Source organism: Ilyonectria robusta, assembly GCF_021365365.1.
Source record: "Ilyonectria robusta strain PMI_751 chromosome Unknown BGZ61scaffold_29, whole genome shotgun sequence".
Taxonomy (NCBI): Eukaryota; Fungi; Ascomycota; class Sordariomycetes; order Hypocreales; family Nectriaceae; genus Ilyonectria; species Ilyonectria robusta.
This window is the reverse complement of record NW_025764463.1, coordinates 1-12,917: the sequence shown is the minus strand read 5'-3', so window position 1 is coordinate 12,917 and position 12,917 is coordinate 1. Positions and strand designations below refer to the sequence as shown.

Sequence of the window (12,917 nt, the reverse complement as noted above, 5' to 3'; positions counted from 1 at the left end):
AACTTTTCTCCCAACCACGGCCGCGATACTGAATATGTTGGACCTGTCTTAAAGCCTTCCATCTTCAAACCTGCCAGCAGCGACTAACTTCACCGAGCATGGGAAGTGGGTTTGACAAGTGTCAGCTTCGCCACAGAGGCCGCAGCGGAGGTCCTTGAACAGGCAGTTACACTATGTTCCACCCATCAATATCACTTTGTGAGAAATGTGGCAAACAGTACGTGTCGAAAGTGAACGGCGTGAAATTTCGAATCGTAATTTTTCATGCGTCTCTACTATCCCTATCGCCTGGATATATATCCTTAGATGATTCCAAACAATAAAAGACCTACCGTTTGACGTTAATACAGACTTGGGAACCTAGATTCACGCTGTGGTGGAACCGCCCTACTATTTAATTAGCAGACAAAACCCGCAGGCCTCCAGGTTGGAGAATATATTGGTAAATCAGATTTATGTTACTTCCATTCGTTTGTTAGTGACTAGCCAATCAATATTGTAAAAACAAGAATTTTAAAATAAATTACTTGAGCTCGTTCAGTGCGTTAATAAGCCGAATTGTCCATACTAAAAGTCTTTCGTTAAGACACACAATGGAACTGCTATCTCAATAACAGTCGAAGCAGATCTGGGATATCCCATAATCCACGGTCAATTTCCGTACCCAGGGATTGATTCCTCCTGAGTAGGTAACGCAGACTAGTTCGATCTTTACAATGATTTCCTTCATCTAGGACACATGGACATGGGTTCTGAATAGCATCGTTCCTCTACCACAGCTACGAATATGAAGTAAAGTTCCTTGGAGCTGGGACCAACTTTTGTGTCATCGGCTGGACCTAAAATCGTCTTGAGAATCGATAAGCGACTCAGGGTGGCAAAATGACATGATTTAAGTTGGCAAGGTGTTGCAATATATCGTGGTCTAAGGTTTAACAGAAGGCTCCCTATCTCAATTCTTTTGGTGGAGGCGGGGTTGTCGGCAAGGCAAATAAATATCGCAGGACGCATACGTGTTGTAGGGCTGTGCAGCAGCCAGTTGTTCTTAGTCGGCGCAGGGATTATTTGAGATACGTTTATCAGGAGCCCGGTGTTGATTGAGTGCAGGCTGTTGCTGTTGATGGACTTCTACGTGTATCTGGACCAAATGACAGGTGCTGTAGCTGGATGGATGCTTGTGTCTCCCCTGCGATGGATTTGCTATGCACTTTAGGTATCTAACTGCCTATGCAGGGAGATACGCTGATCACGTTACCGGCGATCAAAAAGCTGTCGGCTCTCGTGTGTTCTCGCAGCCTGACTTGCGTTGATTGGCCAAGTCGAAGATCAAGTAAGCGCTGTTGGCTGCGCCCAGCCTCTTCAGCCGCATTACTTTCCCCTCTCTTTTCATTTCTGCCTCTCTATCCTGCACCCTCGATCCCAGGAACTGGCCGCTGCCATCCCGAACGGCCTTGGAGACCAGACACACACCGACGACTGCATCGCCGGCTTGATGGAACATGGATCAGCCGGATGCTCGCGACATCCGGGACAGAGATGCACCAGAAGTTGTGTATCCAGCGAGGGAGGCAGCCAACGATGCCATCACGTTCCGCATCCGTGGAATCCCTTTGAACTGGGACTCCGAACGTTTGCAAACTTTCCTCCTCGAGCGTGAGAGTTGGGCAGGCCTGACTGTCGGGTCTCTCGCCCGCGAAACAAATGGCCGTTCCGGAACTGGTACCGTTACTTTCCAGACGTCGCCCCCATCACTCCAGAGGCTTCGAACCGGTGGGAGTTATCGCATTCAGCTGCCGCCTGGAGACCAGCCTTCCCGAAAGCAATACCTAGTAGTCGACAAGGACTTCTATGGCATCACTACCCTCTACTCCCCGCCCACAGAGGATCACAAGATCGAGTAAGTATCACAGTGTGGATAGAAGGCTTGTGCTAATTCGCCGTAGTATCGTTTCAATATCCGGTATTGGTGGACACGCTTTCGGCTCCTTCAAGGAGAGGGGCGAAGACCACATGTGGTTACGAGACTCTCTCCCATTCGACCTCATCTGGGAAGACACCGGCCGTCCGATGGCACGATCGATTATCTACGGCTACGAATCGACCGTTGCGCAAAGCGACAATATACAAAACTTGGAAGACCTTGCAACGTCGTTCCACGCCAGTATGCTTGCACTGGAGAGGGGGGGAACCCCAAGGCCGATCATCTTGGTCGCTCACAGCCTAGGGGGGCTCATCGTCAAGCAGGTAGGTTTATCCCGTTTGGAACCCAATAGTTTTAGGAAAGATTCTAACTTTTTAGTAGATGCTAGTAACGCTATCAATGTCTAAGTACGACAGGGATATCAAACTTCTCCAGAGAGTATATGGAATTGCTTTCTTTGGAGTGCCACACGATGGTATGGATACTAGTTCACTCATACCGATGGTTGGGGACAGTCCAAACCGGTTCTTGCTCGAGTCCATCAACGATATCAACTCGCAGGTTCTCAATACCCAACGACGCCAATTCCATATGGCGCTTGGTCAAGAGGGCGACTCTGAGATCGTCTGCTTCTACGAGACGCTCAAATCGCCAACAGCAAAGAAGGTATGCCGTAAACTATTTCCTTACTTATAAATGCTAAGAGTGGATAGGATCAGAATGGCTATTGGAAAATGATTGGTCCACTATCAGTGCTTGTCACTAGGGCTTCCGCTACACACTGCCGGTCCTGGGAAGATGGCCCAGAGCACATCTGTGCAGTCGCTCGCACACACTCGAATATGGTCAAGTTTGGGCCAGAGGATCACGAATACGATAAGGTCTGCCAGAAACTCAAGGAACTTGCACGCCAGGCGCTGCTAGCATGGCAGAATCACAATAAATCCTCAAAAGCGGGGTGTGAAACCGCCACATTGAATGGTAGAGCGGCACTTACTCAACCTGACTGTCTTGATACAGGCCAAGCATTGTTCTTGGTCCCATTACAGAAAAGGAAACGGTTTACAGGACGCCTTGAAGTCATTCAGAAGCTCACTCAAATGCTTTTCACACAAGATGACTGCCAAAGAGTTGCAGTGCATGGTTTGGGTGGTATTGGCAAGACCCAAGTTGCCTTGCAAGTCGCATTCTGGACCAAGAAGAACATGCCCGAACACTCTGTTCTCTGGGTTTCAGCAGACAGCCATGATAGCTTTGAGCAAGCATGCCAAGAGATCATCAAAGCCGCTGGCTTTCGACGAGCGAACAATGAGAACCCAAAGGCCGCAGTAAGAAGATACCTCGGATCGAAGGATGCAGGGAAGTGGCTTCTCCTGGTTGATAACGCAGACGATGAGGATATCCTGTTCGGATCAGAGGAGCGACCAGAGGGAATATACGACTATCTCCCACAAAGCGAAACCGGTCGGATTCTATTTACTACGCGATCTCGGGTCGTGGCTTTCAACCTCGCTGATGCTGACGTTCTGGATTTGCAAGAAATGACGCGACAAGAAGGGATAGACTTATTGGAGAAGTCGCTAGTTAAGAAAGGCCAACTTGAGAATCTGGATATGGTATCCGAACTCTTAGAGGAACTGACCTACCTTCCACTGGCGATTGCACAGGTGGCAGACTATTTGAACAAGACTGAGAAGTCGATCGAAGACTATCTACATACGTACAAGAAGACAGATGGAGACAAGATCGAATTACTGAGTAGCAGCTCTCGAGACAGAACCGGTAACAGGGACAGCCAAAACGACGTGGCTACTACATGGGCGAGGTCTTTCGAATACATCTACAAGGTAGATCTGCTTGCGATAGAAATTCTCTCATTCGTCGCATACGTTGAGCCCAAAGCTATTCCTCGGTCGATACTACCCTGTCTTGAATCACGCCGGAGAATAGACCAGGCTCTTGGAACCCTTTCTGGGGTTGGATTCCTCACTGAACGAGGAAACAAGGTGTTCGACATGCATAGCCTGGTGCATCTCATGACACGGCGGTGGGTTGAAACCCACCGCGTAGGAGCATCCTTGCAAAAGGCTGTTGTTCATCTCTCGAAGATATTTCCGACTGATGACTGGGAGAATCGTCGATTATGGCAACAATATTTACCACATGCTTTAAGAGTGCTTCAAGATAACGAAGGCTCTGAGGGGTATACATATGAGTACTACAGACTATGTGTGATGGTCGGGAATTGTCTGCTGGTGGATGGCAGCAGTAGAGAGGCAGTTGAGCTGCTACAGCGTATTGGGGAAAGACAGACATTGCCAGATGACAGCCCCCATCATCTGACATATCAACACGGGCTTGCGGCAGCATACCTCCAAAATGGTCAGATTGAAGAGGCAGCCAAGCTACTTCAGACGGTAGTGGCAGTGCGAGACCGAACACTGGCAGAAGATCACTCCGAGCGATTAGCATCACAGCATTTGCTTGCGATAGCATACCTCCAAAATGGTCAGATCGAAGAGGCAGTCAAGCTGATGGAACATGTGGTGAATGTGCGGAACCGAATACTAGCGGAAGACCACCCCAATCAATTGCGATCACAGGATTTGCTTGCGACAGCATACCTCCGAAATGGTCAGATTGAAGAGGCAGTCAAGCTACTTCAGACGATAGTGGCAATACAGAGCCGAATACTAGCGGAAGACCACCTCTATCAATTGCGATCACAGGATTTGCTTGCGACAGCATACTTCCAAAATGGTCAGATCGAAGAGGCAGTCAAGCTGATGGAACATGTGGCGACTGTGCGGAAACGAATATTGCCGGAAAATCACACCAATCAAGTATTGTTGCGGCAATGGCTGGCATACATGTACAATGTTAGAAGATAACTGGAGCTGATTGAGTGGGCGACTCTTATGTTTTGATGCGTGGAAGGAGCCCAAGCTGTATTAGTTGAAATGAAAAGGTGATTTCCTAGAACTCCGAGCCCGTTAGGTTGGGGTCTAGTAGACTGCCTCTGGCGCAGCTAGGACTAGATCTGTTCTAATTTTGGAGAGTCAAATCAAATGCTCTATGAAACTATAACTTGGGGCGAGTGTTGGTGTTTTATCATCACCTATAATCCACTAACAAATGATGTCCTGTCCAGAATCTCCGAGTTCCGACTTAAAATCAGTTAATCCGCCAATACTATGAGTCTATGGCCCTCGTAGAAAATTATTACTCCATTGCCACCTCGGTTCACAGGGTCAATTTTACAGAAGCTACCGGTGTCAAAATGTCTCCTTGTTCAATCTCGCCGATAACGACATAAAAGCTTGTCGATGGCGAAATCTGGTATAGCTCGCCAGGATCGGTCACAAAGATGGTATGCTGTCCGACACGTTCTCGAAGTGTGGAGCCGAGTCCGACGGCGAACGACTTTGTTCTTCGCCCATTATTACTATACAGCCAGCGGCAGCCCCAAGGTGCTGGAACTGATACCGTGATCTCCAGTGAGCGTGATAGCAGCCATAACTTGGTTCGGACGACCTGTCTCTTTTGTTGTTTAATGAAGGGTCTGGGTTGCTTTCCCAACAACAGCTCACCCTATGGACTAGTAAAAGCTCACTCTCTGAGTACGTTCTTGCCTCATGCCAATACGGTACCAGTCTATCGGAAAACAGAGCATCATTTTCCCTCGCTACTGAAACCTCTCGCCAGTGCTGGTCTAACTTGCCGTCCTTATGCAGATCTACTGCGGACGCTCACCGCTCGTGGTCTAGGCTCGTTGCGATCAGACCTGAACAAGGCGCCACATTCATTAGTCTCTGGTGTCTTAGCTAGGGCTGACGTTCTAGACCATCGAGTATGAGACAACTCCAGGCGCTATGCTCCGCCATCCACCACCTATAGGTCGTTGAGCCTGGTACTAAAATTGGCCTACATGCAAGAATCACTCAATAATACATAGTGTTCAGCCGCATTCAATAGTTGCGCACGATATGCCGCGAATATGCAAGCTGTGAGACAATTCATATATGCGGCCAGTCAGGTCATCGAGCATTCGCCCTCGTGACTGATTCCAATCCCAAGTAGGAGATCGCTCTCCTGGATACGGAGAATGAGGCTAGCTGATGAGAAGGTCTTGGGATGCAGCTAAGACACTACCGCAGGCCTCGACTGGTCTCTGCACCAGATCGACTCAACAATTTACGAGCACCGAGCGAGTATTAAATCGCGATGATCTGCCACTCCCAATATCCGCAAGCTTTCCCCACCAAAGACACTCACACACCATAGTACGAGCGCTCGACGCAAATACGAAGCACAATGACGCACTACACCCTCAACCTTCAAGTCGACAGCGCGATACTTCAAATGTCGCCGACAGACTCACTCTGCCTAGCGAGGAAGGTAAGCACTGCCAATTTTCCCGTTGCTCCAGTTCAGACCTAACGTGGCATTGCTTTTAGGTCAATAACGACTACTCAGCCGTCTTCATAAGCGCTGGACTTCGCCCCTCTGCTGGCCAGAAAGCGCTCAACGGAAACAACACCTTTGAATGGGTTGACCGTTTTCAGGTGTTCCTGACACAATCGTTCAGCGATGGCATTTTGGTAAGCTGCCTGATTGTCGTAACCAGGGCCATGATGCTGCTGTTTTTACACCGCATTCAAGTTCGTTGCTCTAACTTTGTGCCACTTTAGATTCAAGAGTCCACGAATAGTGTAGACATTCTTCCCGGCCAGATCTCGCACTACAAGGACGGCATTCTTGGACCGGCCCAATCTGCAAGCAGTAAGGTCTCAACAGTGGCAGGATATCTATCAAATACTTGTTACACTTCTAACGAGACTTGCAGCCCCCAGTGTCTGGGATACAGGTGACGGCGCCGGGCCGGATTCATCCTTTGGCGTTGGAGGATACCCCATCGCCTTCCATGCCGCTATCAAGCAACAGACCGGCGCTGGCCAATATACTGCCATCTACGTTGACCCCGGCGTTCACATGAGCACGTCTCTGATTCAGCTGACCCCGAAAAACAAAGTAAGTTTCTTTCTTCTACCTCTTCGTCTAAAGGTTCCGTCAGTTCTAGTCTCACCCCTCCCCTTTTAGTTTCTCCTCTTTTGGTCATCGGTTCCTTCAGGTGAGACTATGGCGGCTATCCAGCCGTCGCAGGGTTTTGAATTCGAATTTCAGGCGGGTAGCCCCAGCGTGACAGTCCGCTTCGGATATGCGTCGCCCAACAGCCCGTCCGGCCCCGATGAGAACCCTGGTTGGTACCTGCAATAGGCTTATTAGGAGACTCGGGACCACTTTGACAGGCGTTTCGCATTCAAGAGGAGCGGGAAGGTTTGGTGAAGGCCCTGGCCGCTCTGTGTCAACACTCAACATACTTAGAACTAGGTAGATTTGTTTATTGGCATAACAAGGGACCGCTTTCTCAGTCTAACCGTGTTCAACATCTCACCTGGCGTCATCGTAGTTGATGTATCTTGCGCTTTAGATGGGATGAGGGGACGTACCCCTGATTTTCAATCCAATGTCTCAGATAGACCGAGATGTATAACTTCCAGTCTGTATTTATTCGTACAAGGCCTTGTCGCAACCGTATAAGTGGCAGAAAAGAAGACAACGACGCAATAACGAAGCCTAACAATTCAAGGGGTCACATTAAGAAGGTTCAATACTGCAATGTTTTTATAGGAGATGTTGCATAACTAAGGTTTATATATAATAGAAATACAAATAAAATCGTAGTCACGAAGCGTTGTAGAGCCAGACCTCTGCCAGATATCTTTTGGATAGTGTGGCAGCTAAAGACTAGTATCTGCGCTAGATAAAGGTTCTTGGGTTGGTTGGCCTGGATTTCTGTGATATCTTGTAGTCTGGATCTTCGAGCTGCAGTTTGCAGCTTCCTAATAAGAGTTTGGTTAGTCCTGATTCCATCATATAGATTGAATCGAAAGCTATTCATATTGCGACAATTGGGAGGGACCTTATCGGTCTGTATTATTCGACGGAAAGCAGATATCTTATTAGTTGTTGTAGCGGTTGGTGGTGGTTGGTTGTTGTGGTTGGTTATGGTGTGTGTAATGATGGAAGGATAGCTAGAATGTAGGAGGTAAGGCTTGCAGAGATTTTGTATCTATTATAATATTGCCCTTTTTAAGGTCTAGGTTTTTCAGCAGATCTAGCTTTATTAAGATACAGCTGTTACTGCAGTTTATTAAGGTATTAAAAAGATAACCGGTGGGGCTCAAAACCTTAATCTGTCGGATTATATTGTTAAAACTTTAATAGACTAGGTATATAGTCTGTCTTATTAATAATATTCTTTTGACTGTTAAGCTTTTAGTCTTCTCTTTAGGTAAGTGTGTAATAAGACACTCTTACCTCTTGATAAAGAAAATCGAATGCTACTTGATTATTCCAACTTAACAAGACAAGAATGCAATAGCCGTTTGGGAATATTAACGGATTCCTCAACAGTAGTTAAGATGTCCGCTGATAATTTAGAAAGATTCACATCATTCAAAAGAATGTGATATGATGTTAACAAAATGGCCAGGCGTGAATGTAATGCTTCTTCGAGGTTGTGGCTGATGAGTTCAAGAGGTTCGGCAATGCATTCCTTGATACGTGCGGAATCCGGTTGCTCAATACCCGGAAAAAGGTTTCCCTTTTGCCATAGCGGCATTGCGATACAATCCTCCCATGCCACGGAGCGTTCACACCGCGAATGGCTCATCAATTCATCCGAGTGCGACCCCAAGTATCGGGCTCGGGGCAATCAAAGCCCCGCGGCGTGGCAGGAATACGAAAACGCGTATTAATTTGTTCGTTCCCGACTATGCACTGCCCTCCTGGCGCATTCGTATCGTGTATGCGACGCGCAGCTCTAATGCGATTGGAAGACGGTTGATCGTCGTTGTTTTGTACCAATGAAGCAACTTGCCCGCCGATGTCGACGTCCAGGTTTCATTGAAGCGGACATTGTGCTGAACTGTGCTGTAAAACTTTAACTTCGTATATCTGTTTTTGGCCGACTGATCCGATCTTCTCGTAAGTATAAATGGTAGAATGGCTTCGTTATTATGACTGAAATCATCAGAACAATCTCTCGACCTCAGGTCGTCGAAGCTTAGCCAAGAAGCGCATCCATTTGTTCATGATGCTAACGTCCAAGCCATTTATTTTTGCCATCGCGGGATTTTGTCGACTAAGCTATGCCTCAGATATAGGAGCTTGTAAATGCGTAAGTGAGCGGACCCAACAATAAACCCCCTTTACTTATCAGACAACCCAGGCTCCGGCAGACAGCTGTTGGCCGTCCACTTCAACCTGGAACGCTCTCAACACCTCTGTATCAGGCCAACTCATCGCCGTCCAGCCCGTAGCAATTTCGTGCTATTCGGGCCCCCTCTTCAACAACGAGACATGCGCCGAGGTCAACGCGAAGTGGGATAAATGCGCCTGGCAAGCAGAGCAGCCAGCTGGATTGTGCCAGGACGCTGGCGACCAGATGTGTCCCCCCGTTGATCCTCCAGCCGGGGCCACAGAAAGCTGCACCATCGGAAACCAGCCAAGATATGCGGTCAATGCGACATCACCCGAACATGTTGTATCCGGAATCAAGTTCGCTGCAAAGAACAATGTCAGACTTGTTGTGAAAACAACTGGCCATGATTTACTTCGACGGTCCCAAGGGTTCGGGAGCTTGGAGATCTGGTTGAGATATTTCCGCACCGGTCTCGACTTCCAGGAAAGATTCCAATCTTCTAGCAACTGCAAGAAGTCAAAATGGAGAGGCAGTGCCATGAAAATTGGCGGGGGCTACCAGTGGAGTGACGTTTATGCCAAAGCAAAAGAAAATAATGTCGTCGTGGTTGGCGGAGGAGCGCCGTCTATCGGGGCCATCGGTGGTTGGATGCAAGGGGGCGGCATGGGACCAGCTTCTCATCATTTCGGCATAGGCGCAGATCAGTTGCTTGAAGCCGAGGTAGCATTGCCAGATGGGAACATCGTCACGGTGGACGCATGCCGGAACCGCGACATTTACACTGCCATACGAGGTGGAGGCCCTAGCACCTACGGGATCGTGCTATCAGCGACTTTCAAAGCGCATCCGATGGTCGCTGGGGCGGGCCATCAACTCTCCTTTCCTTTCTCACCCGCCAACAGGTCTCAGTTTCTGGACGCCCTCACGGCGCTGTACTCTTCCTTTCCCGATCTCATGGATGCAGGCTACGCGGCATTCGGCTTCTGGAGTCTTACAGATGGATCACTTGTTGGAAGCGCCCCCCCAGGCTACTTCCACAACGCTTTCGTCCTTAACCAGACCCTCGCCGAAGCACAAGCTACATTCGCTCCGGTGCAGGAGAGACTTGAAAGTTTGGGCATCGACGTGTCCGTAACATGGTCATCGTATAACGACTACTGGGAGCTATTCAACAGCGTGGCTGGATATGATGATCCAGGGTTTCCCATCGGGGTATTCTATTCCCGATTTTTCGACAGAAAAGCCCTGCAGAGCAACATGACGAGCCTCAAGCAGACGATTGAAATAGTGGCCGGCGAGCCAGAGGATTCCACCCGCCAAACCATCGAGTGCATGTCGGGAGGCCAAGTTTTCCGGGACGCCAACGACCCCTATTCTGGCGCCCACCCTACGTGGCGCACATCATACTGCATGCACATTTCTCTACGTGACTTACCAGATGATGCTGATGATGACCTTATCTCGGCCATTAAACACGACATCACGAACGTCAAAGGTAGTGCAATGACAGCGCTCGCTCCAGACACTGGCACATATATGAATGAAGGTGGCCGGGAAGACCCAAGTTGGAAGGTGAATTTTTATGGCTCTAACTATGACCGTCATTTAAAAACCAAGAAATGCTACGATCCGAAGAGTATTTTCTATTGTCCGACTTGTGTAGGGAGCGATGAGTGGGCAGAAGATGACACGGGTCGGTTGTGCCGGGTGAAATCGAAGGTTTGAGGGTATACGACATGGGGAAACCTCTTCATTTTTCAATTCTATTTGATGCAACCAGAGCTCAACCTCTGTTAAAGCTGTAAGGATTTAATCCTGTATTCAACTACACAGATTGACATGCCTACCTTTTAGCGCGTAAACAAATTAAAAGAATTTTCATTTTCACAATCTCTTAAGCAGCTCAAAGTCGAGAGCTAAGGTCTGGTACTTGTAATTGTATTTAAGATACTTTGAGTAGGAAGTATGTGTGGTATACTTAAGTATATAAGAGAATAAAATATTATTAATAAAAGAGTAGGGTCGAGGCGGCACCGACGCAAGCACGAGTCTTTTGGACTCCCTTGATGATAATCAAGAAAAGAGTTCGCGTGCGACTTTCCGTTTTCAAATCAATCCTTCCTATCAGATCAAGTCATCCTATACTTTTTATCTTACCTACGGAAAATTCGGGATAGGATCAATCATTGATATCCAGAGCGTCAGAAACATGGTAGAAATTAATTTTAATTCGCTGCTCGGGAACGTCATCATTGTTAGCGACACTTTGCTTGAAATCTGATTTCTTGATTATTAGTGAATGCCACACTGGATGTGCGCAGTTAGAGATCAAGGAAACAGGTCAGAGCGAGATGATCAAACGCTCGGATTTCCAGCGGCTTTGGGTATTTCAGTATTGGACTATCCCTGTATTTATAGAATGTCCCTATGAAGATAGTATTCTAAATGGGTTTAGAATAGAACAGTCCTACTTTACTTGAAGGCAAATTCACCGGGGCGAAAGTAGATGCCAGGGTATATGAACAGCAGTCTTGGAAGTTTAAAACCTTTTTCAATGTTACTAATGCCCTTTCAACTTTCAAGAGAACCATAAAGGCACCAAAAGCAGCGTAGTGAAGTAAAAAAAGGCCAGAGACTCACCTAGTCCAAGTCAACTCTATTCCAGCTTGAATACTGATGTGTTCCAGTTCGGCCTTTCTATCGACGCTCAATTCCCGTAAAGGGAACAGTTGCAGAGTCATATGTCGAAGAGGAGTTGAAACCTCTGTCCTGTCTTCTAACTCTAGCTCTGATTTGAGCGAGCAGAATAAGATCTCGACCTGGTCCCACTCAGACTTATCATCATAAAACAAGTCATCCGTCAAAGTGAGGAACTGGGTACTTTTAGGAATTGCACCCCCCAAATGCTTGCCCGAGGATGGCGAAAACCCCATGATGAAGATCCATGGTATTTGGAGCCGCTCTAGCTTGTCAAGACGAGTCATGTCATACAGCGAGCCTTTTATCACCAGAGGAGGGTCGATGAAATTCACAGCCAGGGATTCAGCTGTGATGGTCAAATCCTTCAGTGTTTCGTGAACAGAATACATTGCCGCACCAATTTTGTCGAGGTCAATGACAGGCTCACAAATTTCTGGGTCAATGTCCTCACGATGAAACCATCGCCATTCTATTTTTTGGACGCCCTTGAGGACGCCGATGAGATCTCCCAGCCATACTTCCCGCCACCTGCCCAAATTCAATGACACAAGCGATGTAGGGGCGGGTGCTTCCGCCGGCCACTCGAATTCGGCCGGGTTATGGATAACGGTAGATAGGTACCGAATGTTTGGTAGATAGAAGAATGGAAGCATATCCATGGTATTTTTGACTTCTTCGGGTCGATAGTCATCTGGCCAGCAATCCAGGTTGACATACCGAAGATTTTGGAATCGGGGTAGTTGATATTCTGATGGGCTGCAAAGGGCGAGCCTAAGCATCATGCCCAAAGCTTGATTATCGATCAGGTAGTTCGGTCTGAGGTGGAGAGAAGTCAAATTGGACAACTGGGCTAATAAAAGAGTTATGATTGCGTCCATCGAGCCAGACTGCAATTCTTGGATCCAGACATCGACGTAAGGAGTTTTAGTCCGCCTGATGGCTTCTGAGACTTTCTCCATTTGAAGTGCGGCGACAGATATTTTAGGAGGAAGTTCGTTGTGGTAGAATCCGGCTCCATCAAAGTACAAA

General features: G+C 47.8%; 4 protein-coding genes across 4 annotated transcripts; 3 read left to right on the top strand and 1 right to left on the bottom strand.

Moving 5' to 3' along the window:
- Positions 1 to 1,441: 1,441 nt before the first annotated feature.
- BGZ61DRAFT_559294 (uncharacterized protein) lies at positions 1,442 to 4,827 on the top strand. Its single transcript, XM_046255754.1, has 4 exons — positions 1,442 to 1,897; positions 1,944 to 2,244; positions 2,303 to 2,587; positions 2,635 to 4,827. Exons 1-4 carry the CDS (start codon positions 1,500 to 1,502, stop codon positions 4,810 to 4,812), a joined length of 3,162 nt encoding a protein of 1,053 aa, XP_046097416.1. The 5' UTR covers positions 1,442 to 1,499; the 3' UTR covers positions 4,813 to 4,827.
- Positions 4,828 to 6,193: 1,366 nt separating this feature from the next.
- Positions 6,194 to 7,198, top strand: BGZ61DRAFT_430853 (uncharacterized protein; the record flags this gene model as incomplete). The annotated part of the gene is made up of 5 exons (XM_046243830.1): positions 6,194 to 6,319; positions 6,379 to 6,522; positions 6,613 to 6,703; positions 6,768 to 6,952; positions 7,022 to 7,198. The coding sequence occupies exons 1-5, from the start codon at positions 6,236 to 6,238 to the stop codon at positions 7,196 to 7,198; spliced, it is 681 nt and encodes a 226-aa protein (XP_046097415.1). The 5' UTR covers positions 6,194 to 6,235.
- A 1,822-nt stretch (positions 7,199 to 9,020) lies between these two features.
- On the top strand, positions 9,021 to 11,144 carry BGZ61DRAFT_430851 (uncharacterized protein). Its single transcript, XM_046243829.1, has 2 exons — positions 9,021 to 9,164; positions 9,216 to 11,144. The coding sequence occupies exons 1-2, from the start codon at positions 9,078 to 9,080 to the stop codon at positions 10,911 to 10,913; spliced, it is 1,785 nt and encodes a 594-aa protein (XP_046097414.1). The 5' UTR covers positions 9,021 to 9,077; the 3' UTR covers positions 10,914 to 11,144.
- Positions 11,145 to 11,824: 680 nt separating this feature from the next.
- On the bottom strand, positions 11,825 to 12,874 carry BGZ61DRAFT_366205 (uncharacterized protein; the record flags this gene model as incomplete). The annotated part of the gene is made up of 1 exon (XM_046241665.1): positions 11,825 to 12,874. A coding segment is annotated over one exon (1,050 nt), but the record flags the coding sequence as incomplete, so codon positions are not given.
- Positions 12,875 to 12,917: the final 43 nt, after the last annotated feature.